Source organism: Leiobunum rupestre, chromosome 6 (assembly GCF_980474605.1).
Source record: "Leiobunum rupestre chromosome 6, qqLeiRupe1.1.hap1, whole genome shotgun sequence".
NCBI classification, from domain to species: Eukaryota; Metazoa; Arthropoda; class Arachnida; order Opiliones; family Sclerosomatidae; genus Leiobunum; species Leiobunum rupestre.
Window position 1 is genome coordinate 51,502,956 of NC_143389.1, and position 19,617 is coordinate 51,522,572.

At 42.1% G+C, this 19,617-nt stretch overlaps 1 protein-coding gene across 1 annotated transcript; it reads right to left on the bottom strand.

The window, feature by feature from the left end:
* Positions 1-16,634: 16,634 nt before the first annotated feature.
* LOC149941441 (integrator complex subunit 12-like) lies at positions 16,635-18,984 on the bottom strand. The gene is made up of 6 exons (XM_090178888.1): positions 18,541-18,984; positions 18,344-18,481; positions 17,943-18,284; positions 17,792-17,881; positions 17,586-17,735; positions 16,635-17,525 (listed from the first exon to the last, which is right to left on the bottom strand). Exons 1-6 carry the CDS (start codon positions 18,718-18,720, stop codon positions 17,022-17,024), a joined length of 1,404 nt encoding a protein of 467 aa, XP_090035014.1. The 5' UTR covers positions 18,721-18,984; the 3' UTR covers positions 16,635-17,021.
* Between the last annotated feature and the right edge of the window lie 633 nt (positions 18,985-19,617).

Genomic DNA, 19,617 nt, shown 5'->3' on the forward strand with positions numbered 1-19,617 from the left:
AAGCCATTGTCTCCACTGAAACTAGGACAATCTATTCTGTATCAAATTGCTAACCGCTCATGGCTTCCCGCGGTTGTCACTGCCATCGGTTTTGAACCACACTCCTACATCATAGAAGATGCCCAAGGTAAACGTTACCGTCGCAATCGCACTGCTCTTCGCCCTAATCTTACTCCACCCATCCGTTCCCGAACTTTTTATCCTTCTAAACCACTCACGACTACGTCACAACCCATAACATCTACACAATACCCAAACGTTGACCCCCAATATCTTACTATCATGCGCACCTCATCAACGCCACCTACATCCTCACCTCTCCAGACGATTCCTTCATCATCCAGTGGTTCATCCAAGCCAGCCTCTTTTCGCCAACCACCACTTCCCGCACCTACGAACACGCTACAGCACAAACGTCTCCACTCGAAATTCCAGCAATCACATACCAATCTTGCTACTACCAGAAATCAACAATCTCTACAGGTCCACAACCGCCCCCAAGCTACAACATCACTCTCACCGTCACTACAAAGACCACCCGCACCTTCTCCACAAGATGACCCCATAGTTCCTGGCAATTGCCCTCACCCGTTGATAACATCCAATCCGGTCGCGCTTCGCGCTGATACCACCCCTGCTCCTCCACATTCAACTTCTCACTATGGTCGCCCAATTCGACCAAACCATCGCTATGAACATTAAAAACTTTCTATTGTTCTTCTCAAAAAAAAAGAAAAGAGTTGTTGTATATGAATGTAATGATAATTCCCCTCGCTAGAGGGCAGAACGAGATGTACATAAAAAAGAGACTAAGCAGTCTCAAGATCAGAGAGAAGTTTAAAAAAGTATTAAAGAATAATGCTAAAGTTATGTTATGTACGTTGTTTGTCATTGACAATAACGACTAATTAGATAGATAATAAAAACTAATTTATTTACACTATTCATAATTATTATACAATCGTCATACTGTATCGCACGGTGCCCAAATACCGAATGTCCTAATCTTCCGTTCACCTCACCTTCAGACCTCCTAACCTATGCATGCGCCCTCTATCTCTAATTACGTCATCCCTATATTTACATATACAACATCACTCTCCCTTTAAGATAAAAGCTAGAGTCTTTTAGAAATCGTCACTTAATGTTCAATTATTTACAAGGAAAGTCTTTTCACTGGTTTGCGCTGTCTAACTGATCTTCTCACTGCAGTTCTGGGATTATTTGAAGTTGGTGATTTAATAAAGTCTTTCCAAACAATTATTTTTGACTGGGGACAGCGTACTTTTGATTCGTTAACATCAGCGTTAGCAAGACTGGTAGTTTGAGAGGCTGCTGGAACTGGTTGATCTGGATTGACACTACATGGTGGTTGAGAATGGTCGAGTGGAACTAGTTGTTGACTCGTCTCTATTATTGACTCTTGAAGATTCTGGTGCGTGTTGACTGGATGTTCCTGCTGTAGTTGAGTTGACTTTTTATGACTCTGGTCGTAATTTTGACAAGATGATTCTGTTCGAGTTTGCTGCTTGCTGCTCATCAAGGTTGTGGAATTTATAGGTTCTATAGCTGGTACTCTAATTACACTCTGAATTTCAGGCTGACTATTTCTATTCTGCACTGGTGGTATTTGATGTGCAATTGTAGTCACGGCTGACCTGTATCCCTGATTTTGGTTTACCTTCATACTTTGATTAATATTGAATCGACCGGGTTCTCTTTCCTCTGTTGGTATGTTCTTTTCATACATGTTTGGATTTTCCTCCCTGCGCCGTAATTGGTTTTGATGTTTTCTCAGAATTCCTCTATCACTTGCAACTTCGTACATCATATTGCCTAATCGCTTTTTGATGACTCCTGCTATCCAACTCTCCCCTTTTCCAAAGTTTTTAGCAAAAACGTTTTGTTCTGTTTGGAAACTTCTATTGTCTTGTTGCGTTGTGATTTTGGTGTTGAGATTTTTAGGGTGAAAAATATCAAGTCTAGTCTTGATTGGTCTTCCAAAAAACATTTCAGCCGGTGATTTTCCTTGAGCTTGAGGCGTTCTCCGGTAGTTGATTAAGAATCTTGCTATTCTGGTCTCTAAGGAACCCTCTGGATATTTTTGAAGTCCATCGTATATGGTTTCGAGTGTTGCATTTGTAGTTCCATTTAGCTTTTTAAGTCCGGTTTTAACCGTTCTCACCACTCTTTCTGCCTGCCCATTGGAAGCGGGATGATGACGCGCTATGGTAACATGCTTTACTCCATTATTCTTCATGAACGTTTGAAAATCACCACTCGTGAAACAGGTTGCATTATCGCTTACTAATGTATCCATCAGACCATAACGTGCCATGTTCTGTCTTAGGAATGCTATAACGACGGATGAACTAGTATTGCTTGTTACGCCTATCTCCATCCATTTTGACATTGAGTCTACAAGGATTAGAAGATATTTTCCGTAAACAGGACCAGCAAAATCAATATGCGTTCTGATCCATGGTTGTTGCTCTTTTGGCCAACTTGAATATTGTACTTTAGGCATAGGCGCATATTGTTGACAAATGTGACATGTCTTGATTCTACTTTCAATACTAGCATTGAGTTCAGGCCACCATACTTTGCTACGGGCCAATTGTTTGGTTTGAACAATGCCCTGGTGTGAGCTATGCAACTCCCGGAGAACCTCCTCTTGACAGCTTCGTGGAATTACCACTTTGCTACTGGCCATAAGGATTCCTTGATGAATTGCAAAGTCAAATTTTCTTCTTAAGTATGGCTTGAGTTCAAGTTGTACTTTCTTGGGCCATCCGTTCTGCATATATTTAAAAACTTGTTGTAAGACTATGTCTTTTTCTGTCTCTCTTGCGAGTATCTCTGCGTTCAATGGTGCCATATTCAGCTCAGCAATACTGTGTACATATTCACTTGGGACTGGTACAGGTTTATCTTCCGTCTTCAATGGTAACCTGCTTAACCCATCTGCATTGGAATGTTGTGCTCCCTTTTTGTATTGTATTTCATAGCTATAACCACCCAACAACAATGCCCAACGTTGCAGTCGTCCAGCTGCAGTCTGAGGAATGGGTTTTGATGATGAAAAGATGGTTACCAACGGCTTATGATCCGTAATTAGCACAAATTTTCGTCCAAGTAAATAGTCTTTGAATTTTACCACTCCAAAAATGATGGCGAGAGCTTCTTTCTCGATCTGAGAATAATTTTTCTCAGCCGATATTAACGTCCTACTTGCATAAGCGATTGGTTTTTCTTGACCATTAACAATATGAGACAATACCGCTCCAACTCCCTTTGGTGATGCGTCACATGCGAGATAAAGTTGTAACTCTGGATTATAGTGTACCAGCAATGTTGATGCTGTTAAAGCGGATTTAGCGTCTTTGAATGCTTTTTCTTGAGCTTCACCCCATTGCCACTTCGCGTCTTTACATAGAAGTTGGTATAATGGTGCCAGTAATTGTGCACAATTAGGGATGAACTTGCCGTAATAGTTAACTAACCCCAAAAATGCTCTTAGGTCTTCTATATTTTCTGGTTGAGGAGCCTCATCAACTGCTTTGGTTTTCGAGACTTGTGGATGCAATCCATTTTCATCCAAATGGTATCCGAGGAAGTCCAAGGATGGTTGTAAAAAAGCGCATTTCTCCATACGGAGCTTAATACCTGCTTCTTTAAATCTCTTCAATACGGCTTGCAATTGTTTTAATACCTTGTAGAATAGTCTCCATACAACGTTGGAATATTGCCGAAGCTGATGACACACCATATGGTAGACGGTTATTTCGATAAAGTCCTTTTGATGTGTTTATCACCAACAGCTCCTTTGATTCATCGTCCAATTCCAATTGTGAATAGGCTTCCTTCATGTCTAGCCTGGTAAAGATTTTACACCCAGCCATGTTGGCGAAAATATCCTCAGCTTTGGGAATAGGATACTTCTCTACCTCGATGGCTTTATTGGCTGTAAGGGAAAATCTCCGCATAAACGTACTTGTCCATTTGGCTTTATAACCGTGACAATCGGTGCTGCAAATTGTGAATGGGGTATGCTGGAAATGATTCCTTCCTGTTCCAATCTATCGATTTCCAGTTCCACTTTTTCTTTAGTGGCATATGGTAAGCTCCGTGCCTTCATAAAAGTTGGTTGACAGTCTGGTTTTCGATATAGATGAACTTTGAAACTTTTTAATTTGCCAATTCCTGGAGAAAATACTTCTGCATACTGTCTTAACATTTCTTCCACCGTTGAGTCATTGTTTCGTATATGCGATATTTTAGATGGTATGATTTGTAATTCGGAATATATCCACAGTCTTCCACACAATGTTGGTCGTTGGCCTTTACATACTATTAGAGGTAGCTTGGCTTTACGTCCTTTAAATTCCACGTTGACCATGACTTGTCCAATAATCTTTACATCATGTCCGGAATATGATGTCAAAGAAATGTGACATGGTTTAATTTCCTCTGTGTTAGGAATCTTCTTAAATTCGGTTTGTGATATAAGTGTGAATCCAGCTCCGGTATCGACTTCCATCGTCACAGCAATACCATTAACAGTAAGGTGTTCAAAAATAGGCCCCAGGTACTGGTATATTTTCTTCACGTTTCACAATATTAACTCGACTTTTAGTCTCTTGTGTACTCCGTATATGGTACAACATATACTCTGACACGTCGTATTCTTGTAAATGATAAGTTCTACTATTTCCACGACCTCTATTATTGGTGACTGTCTTGCCAAAACAAGCTCTTTCCAAATGCCCTATTTTCTGACATTTACGACATTTGGATTGGAGATATGGGCATGATTTAGAATTGTGATCTGTTCTTTCACATCGGATACATTTGGTGTTCCCAGACTGATGGTGCATACGCTCATTGCCATTTCTGTGTGTGTTTTCCCTCCACGATGGTATGAGCTTCCTCTATGTCGTCGCTTATTCGTATTATATATGGCGTTGACATCTCTAGTAGCTCCCCCGTTGGATTGACCATTAGATATCTTCAAGGTAAGTGCATCTCTCGAGGCAGTTTCCACAGCTTGAGCAATACTCATGGCTTTGGCTAGTGTTAATGAGTCTTCTTCTAAGAGTCGTACTTGCGCTCGCTCATCTTCAATTCCTGATACTATCATATCCCTGATCATGTTATCCAACTCCGCTCCATAGTTGCAATGCTCCGCAAGTTTTCTTAGTCCGGCAACGTAGACTGCTAATGTTTCATTGCTTTGTCTCATCCTATTACGGAACTTGAATCTTTGAGCTGCTTCAGTAGGGATTGGATTAAAACGATCTTTCAATAGCTTTACTAGATCTTGAAAGGATTGATTTGCCGGCTTATCTGGTAATAACAGATTTCTCAGGACTCCATAAGTTTCTGCTCCAATGCTGGATAATAATATTGCCTTCTGTTTATTGATATCTATGATATCGTTAGCTGCAAAAAATTGTTCCATTCTTTCGGAGTATGCGACCCATGATTCGGTATTGGCATCGAACCGATCTAAGTGACCATATGTAGGCATCTTGAGTGGTTAGGCTTACGAAGAGCTGTTCCTTTTTTTGTTTTTCAAAATGGCGTCGCCAAGGCCCGATTCCTGTACGTCGTTGTGCGTCGTACGTAGTCTTTATCCTTCTTTATCTTTATCCCCGTCGCCAGTTGTTATGTACGTTGTTTGTCATTGACAATAACGACTAATTAGATAGATAATAAAAACTAATTTATTTACACTATTCATAATTATTATACAATCGTCATACTGTATCGCACGGTGCCCAAATACCGAATGTCCTAATCTTCCGTTCACCTCACCTTCAGACCTCCTAACCTATGCATGCGCCCTCTATCTCTAATTGCGTCATCCCTATATTTACATATACAACAAGTTATATTAGAGTTTTAATGAAGTCTAAGTAAATACAACACAGAAGAGGTCATTGTGTCCTAGTTACTGACCCCCTGTCACAATATGACATAGTGATATTTTTGTGATACTGATGTAATGCCCTCTAGGAGGGGACAGGGCCATTAAGTAAATGGACTAGGAGAATAAAGTAGCTTCAATCTTAGCTCTCTTATATATTTAATGGTTAAATCATATAGTACAATATAAAAAACTTGACATGGTGTCAGAAGTGCTGTCAAGATATTCGCACTGACCGACTAACGTAATTATTTCGGAATCAAACAATATATTTTCCACAAGTACGACATAGTGTATGCAATTTCGGGCCTTTGTCGCCCATCACTGAAATAACGTCAAAAAAGAAAAAAACCGCGGAAAAGGACACAAAAAGGCGGGAACATCACAATAAAGGAAACAGTAGAAGTCAGGACAACACAATGACAACCACCACAACTTTCCCACCTCCATATAAACTGGTATTAAATAAGGAACAAGCTGATGCCTGGGAGGATTGGTATGAAGAATTTAATATTTTTGCTGAGGCCACAGAACTCAAAACTAAGCCAGCAAGTGTGCAGATAAATATGTTACTACATGTCATTGGTTCTGAAGGCAGGAACATATTCAAGATATTGGATCTCCCAGCTTTAGCACAGGGAGCTACTCGTACTCTCACGAACGTAACTGATGCTTTTGAAAATTATTTTGCCCCTTATAAAAACGTAATAATATCGCGATACCGTTTTTTCACCACAAAGCAGAAACCGAGTCAATCTGTTGACACTATTCACCTTCTATCACTAGAGAACATGAAGGCTTTTGAAAATCCCAACGACACTCCTCGGGGATTGGTTGAAGAGTTCAAGGATAATTTCCGACAACGGACCACCTTTTAATTCAAAAGAGTTTGAGGAATTTTTAAAGCAATGGGGTGTTGCCCATACGACTTCAAGTCCTCATTTTCCACAATCCAACGGAATATCAGAGCGCCACATACAAACGATAAAAATCTATTGTCCAAGGCAAAAGCCGCTGACATAGATCCGCATTATGTCCTCCTAGGGCCGTCTTCTACGAACACCTTCAACTACAAATTCCCAGGTCCTAACTCCACACTACCCAACTCGTCATGATATTCACAATGCACTGACTGAACGTCGGTCAAAATTGATAACACACCCTGCAAAACCTCCTACTCACTACGAAGTTGGTTCTTCCGTTCGTTACTTTGCATCCCATCGCAACTGGATTCCCGCAACCATTGCTGCCAAAACTGACGAACCTGACTCTTACATTATCGAAACTCCAAATGGTGCCCGCTACAGACGCACTGAACTGCATTTAAAGCCTAATCATTCCTCGGTTCACACTTCTCTCTCTCTCTTACCCCAAACCACCTTACCCCAATACCACCCCAGCTTCCTCCCTCTTCTTCCAGCTCCCTCTGCAATTCTCCTGCCTCCTCAAGACCTCAACTCGCTGTAGTCGGTGAAGATAATGCAGAAGCTATTGTCGTTGATATTGACAATAATCAGGCTAATGAAACTGGGTATAATGACAACAAGGAAGATACTGAAGACTCAATTGCTGTGATGGAGAATAATACCGATGTTCCTAAAGAATTGACCCCACTGGTTACCATGTTCTACGACAGACCTCAGCCTGGACTCCCATTACCTAGTTCAACTGCTGAACTCACTGCGCGTGGAATTCCTGTTCAAATAACACGTAGTGGAAGAATATCGAAAATGCCTAACCGTCTACTCGAAGACTATTGCCTTGTTAAAAAAAAGAAAGAAAAAAACCTGTCACAATATGTCATAGTGATATTTATGTGATACTGATGTAACGCCCTCTAGGAGGGGACAGGGCCATTAAGTAAATGGACTAGGAGAATAAAGTAGCTTCAATCTTAGCTCTCTTATATATTTAATGGTTAAATCATGTAGTACAATATAAAAAAACTTGACACCCCCCTTGATACCATGCCGATCAGATTGCCCTTCAGCAGACGCCATTTAGCTCCGCGAGGATGGAAGGAAGGAGGAAGTCCAAAGTATAAGCTTAGTAACCCCCGCCAGACGGTCCGCCATTTCATTGCCTGGATCTCCAACATGATCCATCACAAAGGTCGTGAATGGTGGTGACCACCAGATCCGTAGAACGAGAGTGAAGCTGCGTCAAATCCGAGCAAATAACCAAAGCGCCTTCAGGGTTGACCGACGTGTATGACAAAGCCATTTGAATTCTGAATTTTTTCAAAAATAAGAAAGACTTTATTGGTGTATATGGCAGCGGAGGCCTTCACACCATGTGCATCATACAGAATTATACAACAAATTTAAAGTATATACAAACAGTGATAGGAAGAGAAATAAACAAACCAAAAACAAAACTATTGGACTCGGTAAAGTTATCGAATGCCAAAGGCAGAGTACACACGTCCGAAATAATCGGTAGTACACCTAGAGAAAAGGCCATACGGAGACCCGATACAGAATGGAGAAAGTCACCTGCAGTAAGCGACGCCAAAAACAAATGGCGGGGACCTCTAGCAGCCCGACATTCAAAAAGAATGTGGTGAAGCGTCTCTATCGCCGCGCACTGTCCGGATCAACACCGAAGACGTTCCCAAGCGAAACGTCAAGAGTCCGTAACCAGAACGGAAACCCGTGTTTTAAGGTAACTTTTGGTGCGAGGCAAAAAAACCATCGGCCGCGCAGGATGGTCGATAGCCGCTACTGTGGCACATTTGTCCGCCATCTCGTTCCCTGGGATACCGGCATGAGCCGGACACCACAATAGTTTAACACGCCCGGGGTAACCGTGACAGAGGCTCCGGAAACGTAGCACTTGAGGGTCAGGGCCGTTCCCCAAAGTCATAGCCAAGGCCGATTGTGAGTCGGAGCATACGACAATGTTCCCGAGACCTTCACTGCCTGATTAATGGCCAAGAGCTCCACCGTGTTAATCGGGTGGCCCGGATCCACAACGAACGGACGAGCGACATCGCGATCAGGAATGCAGAAGCTGGCGCCGGCACAGCTGGAGTGAGCCGTCGGTATATATGACCACGGAATCTCCAGCCATTGCATGGAGTTCGAAAAAGAAGAGTTGGCGCAACTCGACATCCGTGAAATCGGACTTTGAGGAGCTCAGCCAGCGACAGTTGACGTCCGCCTGGACAGGGGTCCAAGAAGGAGGGAAAAGCTGGGAGAATTAACCAAATCATGAAGCCAGTCAAGATTAAGAGTGACGAGTTGACGCCAGTATTTGAGAATCGTTGAAGTATTATGTAACGTCCAGATGTGTTCAAAGTGACTGAGAGTGGCCACCGAGCCAGTTATGTAGCGCCTGTAGTAGTCGGGAGCATCAGCGGCGGCAGCTAGGTTGACAAACTGCATAGCCAGCAGATCTCTACGGTGGGAAAGCGGCATGATCGCCACTTCAGATTCCATTAACTGAATACTCGTCGACTTGGGAACACCCAAGATGACACGAAGCGCAGCATTTTGGAGACGGTCCAAGCGCCGTAAGTGGGTGACAGCCGCGGAGTTATAGACGATGCTAGAATAATCGATCCATGAGCGAATAAACTGCAAATACAACACCTTGAGGGCGCGGTGAGAGGTTCCCCAGTATGTACCAGAAACCACGCGCAACAAATTTAGCCGTTGCATGGACGATCCATATAAGGCGCCAATGTGGGCGCGCCAGGTCAGTTTATGATCGAGGGTAACACCGAGGTAGACAAATTGTTCCACCCTCGCCAAAGGAAAGGTCCCGAGTGAAAAGTAGATATCATCGTAAAAGGCCACGCTTCGTTTGCGGGAGAAGACCATGTATTTACACTTAGACGGTTGAAAAGTTAGGCCCCATTCGCTACAATACTCCACCATATTGTCAAGTGCAATCTGTAAGTGCTCCTGCAGGGTGACGGCATGAAGACCAGTGACCCAGAGCGCCAGATCATCGGCATGCTCACCGAGTAAAACGCCCACTGGGCACGAGTCCGTGATGGCCCCGAGAATGACGTTGAAAAGCGTTGGGCTAAGTGAACTCCCCTGCGGTGCGCCTAGCGTGACCCAATTCGTATCGCCGCCGTCCGTTCACGTAGAAAATCTGCCAGCCAATGGAAAAGGGAGCCTGACAAACCCTTCGCCCGGAGTTTCTCCAACAGCGCATCATGGTGAATGATTCCAAAAGCGTCTTTCAAATCCAAAAAGATAGCCACACAAGAGTGTCCCCTGGTAAGGGCCAATTGAGTATCCTGCACGAGGCACACTAAGTTATCCGTGGGCCACCTGCCCTTACGAAAGCCGGATTGGGAATGCGGGATGACAGCGTTGTCGTCCAAGAACCAAGTCAAACGACCCAGCCCCAGTTTATCGAAGACCTTGCCAAGTGTCGGAAGTAAGGAAATTTCTCGGTAGGAAGACGCCTTTTGGGGACCTTTGCCCGGCTTGCAGATCGGGTGCAAGATAGCTTATTTCCAAGCCTTTGGGTAGGAGCCCGCATCCCACAAGGAGTTAAATAGCTTCAGGAGGGATTCGCGGAAGAGCGAGGGTGTGTTCGTCAACATCAGATTGGAAATATCGTCGGCGCCTGGAGCTGTGTTCTTTAGGGACGACAAGACCATAGCAAGTTCCGCAAACGAAAAGGGTGCGTTATACTGGGCCCCCTGAGGGAGGTCAACGATCGAAGGCTCGGCTAAAAAACGGCGGGTTGGTGGAAGATGACCAGGGGCCTGGTGGAGGCGGCCAAAATTCTAGGAACATCAACCGCATTGATGTAGTTGTGTCCACCACCAACCAACGCAATGGCTCTAGGCGAGGTGGATCCTTTCGTGAACCATTTTATTTGGTTCCAGACTTACCCCAGGGATGAGTGACCATTCAGCCTATGACAGTACTCTTGCCAGCTTTTCCGCTTAAGCGATTTCACGTGGCGCCGAAACTCGGCCGAAGCCTTACGGAATTTGATGTATACTGCTGTGTCTTTGCTACGAAAGCCCTCCGCCGCAGAGCCGTCACTTGGTTAGCCTGCGTAGCGCATGAAGCAACCCACCACTGTGGAGAACGAGGCTGTGAGGCGGGGCCAACTGCCCTCTTCGGAATATGCGCCTTGGCCGCGCTCTGGAGAAGAGAAGTAGTGGAGGCCACCGTTGCTTCAAATGACGGTTCGGCCACACCAGCCTCCAACATCCGACGGAAGCCGTTCCAATTTTGCTAGCGGGTAGTGTCAGCATGTCCCACTCTTGGTGTGGGTGGCAAGCAGAGTATTGGACTAGAGAAGTATGGGGAGATGGTCGCTGGAGCCGCCCTGGAGCGTCCGCCAAGACAGAGTGGGCGCCAACCAGAAGTGACGAACGCCAGATCCAGCACACTATCGGCAGAAGACCGGGTATGACGAGTAATATCACCCGTATTAAGCAGGACCATCCTATCTTCATCTTCTAACCAGTCGACAAGGAGGGCACCCTGCGAGTTTATCTCCTGACAGCCCCAGAGCGTATGATGCGCATTGAAAAGAATACATGAGCGGCCAGCAACCCGTAAAAAGCGACCCAGAAAAGATCGATCCACCGAGCGCCGGGAATCGTAGACATTGGCGAGAGTTACACGTCGACCATCGAGAGAGAATGAGACCATGCACGCTTCGACCCCGCCACCCCTGGGTGGGGGCATCTTGGTAGGGTTGAGATGACGATCAACTAGAGTAGCGACTCCGCCACCCCTCGAGAGCGGTTGGTGTGGACGGTCAACACGGAAGACCTGGTAAATACCAAAGTCTAAACGAAGAAAGTCATGGGGTTGAAGCCATATCTCTTGAAGCACTATAACGGACGGCTTATGGATGCGGATGAGGTTAAACAGTTCTCCAAGGCGGGCGTTAACGCTTTTCGTGTTCCACTGAAGAAGGGCGAAGTTATGTAGCCCCATCTTGGGGTGCGGGAGGGGGAGTGGAACGCCTACCGGTGGGGGCGGAGACAGCGACATAGCTCTGAGGACTAACGGTGACGCCTGAAGAGTTGCCTAAACGTCCCACAATTTGATCCACCAAGACGGAGAGAGCAGCATCCAATTGATGAGGAACAGCTGGTGCCCCCGTGAGAAGTTGCGCCACCCCTCGGATAAATTCCGCCATGCCCAAGTATGTGGTGTTATCCCCCTGGGGCTGGGAGGAGGGCGGCTGTTGCGAATCCTCCGAGGAAGTAATGCGAGCCGGCGTAATTTGGGGATGAGAGGCCCGTTGCTGGACAAGCGGGGGTCCGGGAGCTCGAGACCTGGTCCGACGGGATACCTGAGCATAACTCTGTGATTTGGCCAACTCGCGGGCCTCCGGAAACGGAAGGTGCTCCGTGCGCTGTAAGGTCCTGGCCACATTGGGCACATATAAGAACATGAACTTCTAAGGTACGAAAGAGATGGCGATACTTTCGTCATCCGCCAAACAAAAAGCACGGTCAAAGCTTCAGCATAATAAGGTCGCTTCCCGCCTTCGAATGAGCGTTTAAGTTATTTCTCCGATTTGTATGGCGTTACCTGAGTTCCAAAACCAGATATCTAAAAAAGGTCAATCTTAGAAAAACGACTTTTTGTAGTTTTCAAACTTGCTCCTCAATATTTTTCAAATATATTAGGTTATTTCACACATTTTCTAGGTGTGTTTTTAATGGTGAATTTATTTTCTTTTTATTTCTTAAGTTGAGTAAAAAAAATGATTTATTGGTTTTTGGCACTGAAAATTTTAGTTCCAAAATCACATAAATCTTTTTATTTGGTTTCGAGATATGGTAACACTATCGTTATTTCATTTCCAAAGTGTAATATATTGATTTAAACCATATTTTCTAATATATTTATGTTAAACTAAGTATGTTTAAAGTAAGAACACCAAAATATTTTAATAGAATATAAATTACATTCGTTTTATAAAGACTATAATTGAACATGGAATATATATTAAGTATTTAAAAGTAAACATTATGGCATTTTTGAGAAAAACTGTAATGTTGTTTAACTTAAAGGGCCCCACCGGCGTTTCAAATTCGTCAGTTTCCCACGCGAATCGCGGACATAGGGAAATCTGTGGCTATAGCGGATTGACTATTGACACACACTCAATGAGAGTGTGGCAATAGTCTCTTAGCTATTGATATACTTTTTGTGTCAATAGTCACTTCACTACTACGACATTCAATTTTGTGTGTCATTAGGGAAGAAACTATTGACACACGGTACTTTAAATAATGATTAATTCGTATTTTCGTAGTAAAAAACTAATGGATTTATGTATTAATTATGCGTCTAAGATTTCAATTAAATATTTTTTTTATTATTATTATTATTATATATTATTTATCTTAGTAACATTTCTTATTGACACACCAATCGGTTTGTGTATTTCTTATTGACACACAATTTGTGTATTTTACCCTTGCACACAGATTGTGTATTTTTTCTTGACACACCAATTGGTTCGTATATTTTTTCTTGACACACAAATTGGTTTGTGTATTTTTTACTGATACCCAAATTGGTTTGTGTATTTCTTATTGACACACAAATTGGTTCGTGTATTTCTTATTGGCACACCAATTGGTTGCTGTATTTCTTATTGGCACAAAAATTGGTTGCTGTATTCCTTATTGGCACACCAATTGGTTCCTGTATTTCTTGTGAACGTTCCTTTAAATCCATTCCATGAAAATTACCAGTTTCCCATCGCGACCGTTGAACAAAGTTGAGTCTTAATATTTGCAGTGCTGGATTAGCCATATAGCAGAATTAGCAAATGCTACGGGCCCCACGTTTCAGGAGACCCAGCGCCTAGAGCTATTACCGTAACTAGGCAGGTGCCACCGGTAAGGCCGCACAGGACGCGGAAACGAGGTTAAAAAATGTTATGTTCTCAGTAGTGACGTAGCTTCAGATTTTGGGCCCGCCAACAACTAGACTCCATGGACCTTTTTTGGAATTTACCGTTTAGAAAAGTACGGTCATAATTTTGAATGGGCTCCCCCCTAGGCCCGTGGGCCCGCCTGCATTGCGGGCTCTGCTCCCCCGTAGCTACGCCACTGGTTCACAGTGGCATTCATTAAACCTTTAGCATACGAATTGTCACACATTTGGTAATTATGTCACTTTTGGTTTAAAAAGCTTTTTGAACCCCAAACGGCGCCCCTTACCCTCCCGCGCCCTTAGCGAGGGCGCACCCCGCCAATGTCTATTTACGGTACTGGGCAAACTGATTACTTATCATATCAGATATATTTCCGATAAACAACCTGATTTCTCTGGCTCCCTGTACGCTTTTTTTTTATCTGACCTACAACTATCTGGTTTCGGTAACCGACGAGGCCACATATATTTCAAAAATTACTTAATTTGTACTCCCTTGTAAGTAGTGTCACTGAAAAGTTTTATATATAATTTTTAACATTTACGTTTTGGGTTTTCGTACGGACGTAATTACAGTGGCGTAACTAGGAACCCCCCCCCCCGCGAAAAACAACTCGGGGCCCTTTTAAATAGCACCGATTGTAATCATAAACGTTTGGGGGCCCCTAGTTCTCGGAGGCCCCCCCGCGCCGCGGGTCTGCGGGGGCACTATTTACGCCACTGCGTAATTAGTGTTTTCCCTTCGCTCAAGATTCGTTATTGTCTCTCGCAACCTACGTTGCATATTTGAATTTAGAGGTCCTTAAATTATGCTAAACATTCCTTCTACGTAGCTTCGCGCCTACTTAGTATTCTCACTATAGCCAACTTTTCACAAATTTCTGCAATACAGGTTGCTGATCCCTTTAAGATTTTTTTTGGAATTTGCGCGGGATCTAGTAAAATTTTATGCCAAAGTGGCCCTTTACATACAAAACACAACAAGAATAAAAGATGTTTTAAGAACCGATATTTCATCTCCCGCCAAATTATTCAACACTTTTAGTTTAACCAAAAGTTACATAAAAGTGTGTCAAAATAATTTGGCACTTTTTTTAAAATTAACCCCAGGTATAAAAATTTGATAGTACTTTCGAAAAATCGAATAAAAAAAATAACACACAAATCGACTTATGCGGGTTTGGAATTCAGGTAGCGACGTAGCCAACCAGGCTTGGAAATAAGGTTTTTTTTAACTGGCCCTTGTGACCTTCCGACCCCTACATTTACCATTATTTAATTGGTCCTTGGGCCAATGACCCCTTGCTCTTAATTTTTACTAGCCCAATGTGTTTGTCCCAATCATAGAAATCTCATAGGTAACTAGAATGCTGCCGTGTAACTGGCAAATGGGCCAAACGCCGTGGCAGACGGTTGCCAGATCTCAGCCAATCAGAGCTCAAAGAGTGGTTCTGCCAAGAATTTAATGTCACCAGAGAGAATGATGTCACCTATCTCCCGCTATAGTAGCGGTTCCAAGGAGGATTATTATCCTCCTTGGCGGAATCACTCTACGGCCTCTCATTGGCTGAAGGTTCAAGGCGAACTGGCGTCAAGCTCGGCCGTAGGCGGCAGCATTCTAGTTACCTATGAGAATTCTATGGTCCCAATATTAGAAGAAATTGTTTACACAGAAACACAAGGCCCTCCCAGGCTTAATCTAACATCGTAATTATTGGTAAATATTTTTTTCTTAATTGTTCAAAATAGTCAACTTAAATTTAATATAGTACAATCAGATTTGTTTTGAACTTTCAGGTTGATAAGTTGCTGAACTTCCAGTCTCCGATTGACTAGCAATTATTAAACTGGTCCAAGTTGAATTTTCATAATTAGGTGGAATCAAAAGTAGCATAAGACCCAAAAGTATGTCAGAACGGTATAGTAGATAATGAGAGTTTGTCGCAAAATAAAAAAGGGAACGAAGGGGGGTCGGTAAATACGTCATCAATACGGGCGAGTAAATCGAAGAGAAAAAATCGCGCCAGACTAGTACTGTTCCAACTAGTAGCATGCTAGTAGGTTATGTAGTCTATAGTGTGACTAGGTCTCACTACAAATTTTAATAGGCGCGAAGGTACAGCTGACACACTTTTGGGTCTTATGCTACTTTTGGTGGAATTAATAAACTGTAGCCAACTATAGATAAGACCACGGCCTCTATTTCCTCTTGCTACGGCCAAGTTTGATGACGCGCTGTTCAACTAAAACCTCATAAAATTTTTCTGTATATTATCAATTTAAATCCAAATGCTAAAAATACTAAACCTAGTCGGATTTTGGGTTTCAATTTATCGTCAGGGCACCGCCCCTCCCCCCGGGTTTAAACTGCTTCCCCCCCCCCCGTCCAACTTAATCGACTGCTACTCGCACTAGTGAAAATAGTTATTTTCTAGAACTACTAGAGACAAAAATATGGTTTATAAATAAGTAAATATTGTAAGGGGGTGTAATTTTAACATTTTACAGGGGTAATCAGATTACACATGGTAAATTTCAAACGTGATTATGGATTTTTGGTAAAACATTCCTGCCAACTAGGATCTGCAATTTACATAAAGCTGGGTAGTGGATGACGGGAATCGGGATAAGCTCATTGTTAGAATTTTGTAGACGCATCGTTTTATAAAAGCAAATTATCTGTTTAGCAGACGATAATCCAGTATTTTATGTACTTCTGTCGCTGTCCGCTACGTGGCTCAATTTAAAATCAAAAGGTTAATTGGTATCTACCTTAAGCAGGCGAATATACGTTTTATTTTATAATATTACTTATTAGAGAAGTATCTATTTATGAAGTAGCCATAAATCTCACTAAGTAAACAGAATTGGTTTAAATCCTACTCATCCCACTTAACCAAATTCAGTAGTCCAGAATCCTACTCTGTTCTTCAAAGAGGAAGGGGTCATCAATAAATATCCAAATTAGAAAAACACGGATTTACTTAACAGTAGGCTTTTTAAACATAATACAAAATTTGGTACACATGGGGATGTTTTTTTGTCAAAATTGACAAAAACATCTGTCTTTCATTTCACTCTGTGGACTATTTTCACAATTCAATGGATTATTAATATAGATTAAGAAAGAATATCCCCCCCCCCCCAAAAAAATGGACACAATCCATTAAAATAATAGAAATTAAATATAAACCTAATTAAAGAGTCTATTTAGAAGAAAGTCGTCTTTTCTCTTGCATTTTCTGTGCCGCTTTCTTCTTCATAATTTGAAGTCGTTTATCAGCTGACATTAAAGAACTGGAGGTGGAAGAAGACTTGCCAGAATTTCCACCATTTCCTCCACTATTTAAATTTGCACTAACTGGAGCGGTAGTGGTACTCAAACTACGAGTGGGGGCAGTCACTGATTTGGAAGATACAGAGCTTGCTAGTGAAATGAGAGCGCACGGAGGTGGTTTTCCCCCTTTGCTCAATGACGAACCCGCAATAGATGGGAAAGAGCTTGGCAATTTTGAACTAGCTAAAGACGAAAGTCCTCCTTTACTTCCAAAACCAGTTTTAGTAGAACTAGAGGTTGTTGAGAGCGTGGATGTTGCAGGGGACCTATTACTAAAATTGGCCGCTAAACTAGCCAATCCTGTAGGCTTATTTGAACAAGCGACGGTACTAGTTCCATGAGACAACCCGTTACTTTGACTCGCACCAGAGGCCTGAAATAAACCAAATTACTTTAGCTAGTAAATAGCCTTTGAAATTGAGAAAACTATTACCTTCAATTCTGATCTTTTGAATGGTAAAAGACTGGGAGTAGCGGGAGATGGAAGTTCAACTGTTTTCTGCGTTTTACTGGATATAACAGTCTCTCTGATACTAGAAGATGCTGTTGAAGTTTTAACGCTGGTTTTTTGCGATTTTGTGGCCTAAAAATTATGACATTAAAGATTGTATTCTTATTTAAAAAGTATAAAACTCTTACTTTACGCATATTTTTGGTACATCGTATGCAGTACCAAACGTGTCTTGGGTCATTTACTTCAGTATCAGTAACTGAGGGACGATGACATTCCTTTAAAATTTTAAGAATTTAAAAAAAAAATTATTACATAAAAAATTAAAAACTTGCTTACTTGATGATACAGACTATGGCACTCTTGACATTCAATAAGCTGATTACGTAAAGTTACTTCAAGTTGCTTGCAAACTATGCAAACTAAGCCCATTTCCATAGCGAAGTCTTCAGCATCTGTAGGTCCGCCACTAGCTGTTGCTGCAAGCATAGCTATAGAGCCCATAAATTCAGATTTTGCAGATCCTGAAGTTGTGGATGAAGACGTCTGTTCTTCTACTTTGATAGCGTTTGGTTGGGGACTTGGGGATGAGGAAAGTGAAGATCTTGGGGATTCCCCCATTAACCGTGGTCTCTTAGTACCGGAATCGTAGTTAAATAACTCTGAAAGTTCTTGATTCAGCTGAAATAAAAAGATTTAGTAATTTTGGAAAAAAAAAAAACCATTTTAGGGCTATAGACCTTTTCAAAGTGTCTTTTCTCAGCTTCTTTTTTCTTAGGTTCATCACTAAGACTAGACTTGCTGCTACTTTGGGAACTTGATTCATTAGAATGTCTTGGGGAACTCTTCTTGGAGCCATTATTTTTATTTTCACTCTCCTAAACAATTCAGACATAAAAATTAAATAATTTTCTACAGTAGTTTTAAAAGAACTTGCTATTCTATTGGTAGACAAATATCCTTTCTCTCTTGGGGTAATTGGTGGTAATGGAGAACTATGTTTGTGGGCGAGAACATCCTCCAAGAGTTGACGAAGCTGATCGGCTGAATCTTTGGCTTTTGAATGTAGTAATCTAAGTCCCTTCAGGAAAATGGGATCCAAATCAAATGATGCCATGGAACGTGATTTAAAATCTTTATGGACGACCCCCCAAAAATCATCACCCCTTCGATGCCCTCCCCCTTGTTTACGCCCAAAGGATTTAGATATAAATTAAATTAAAACCCTAAACTTTGAATTAATAAATTTACAACCCAATTAAAATTAAATCCCAATTTCGACAGCTTCCGATCTTTTAGAAAAAATATAAAAGCACAGAATAATGATCTGCACCTAGCCGCAGTTAAAACACATCCGTTCCTTGAAAATTCCGTTTCCCAACAACACCGTCAATTCGTCAAAACGACTCGTTAGCAGTGATGCCAGGTCGCAAAAATGAAATTTCCCTCAGAGTGTCTTAAAATTCCACTTTTTGACCCAAATAGTCCCTAGTTTTTCCAAAACCTTAAGAAAAAATTTCTTTATTGGCCTTCAGAAAGTAATATTGAATACATAGCGCCTTCTACGTAAACCATATTTAACTATACGCCCCCAATTTATCTTAATAGTTAGATGTTTCAGTTAGTTTCATTGCTTAATTATAAGCTATAACGAATGGTTTAACCATAGAAATCGGATAACAAACTAGAGAACGATTTTTGAAATTTTGTCGCGTGGTCTGATTAGAACTTTTAAAAAACCCTGCCTTTGGCCCATGCTTTTCGTTTGGCTGGAAACGAAAGTTACGCCATCTGCGTCACACTGGTGAACTAACACTCTATTTCGCCTAAGATTAAATGGCCGACTTTAGCTCGATGCTAACGCGGCTTTTTTTACATCTTTAAAGCGACTTATGTTTAATTAAAGTTGAAGAATGGCTCAAAATTGCGTAATTAAATCATGTAAGAGTAAATACACAAAAGAAAACATCTTTTCACAGGTTAGTGTTAGAAATAGTTTTCTTTTTACCATAAT

Excerpts from the sequence above, each read along its gene's own strand:
- LOC149941441 (XM_090178888.1), bottom strand. The coding sequence starts at position 18,720 with ATGGCATCATTTGATTTGGATCCCATTTTCCTGAAGGGACTTAGATTA. Across the intron at positions 17,882-17,942 it reads GCCATAGTCTGTATCATCAA|GAATGTCATCGTCCCTCAGT; the intron begins GTAAGCAAGTTT and ends AAAATTTTAAAG. Across the intron at positions 17,736-17,791 it reads GTACCAAAAATATGCGTAAA|GCCACAAAATCGCAAAAAAC; the intron begins GTAAGAGTTTTA and ends CATAATTTTTAG.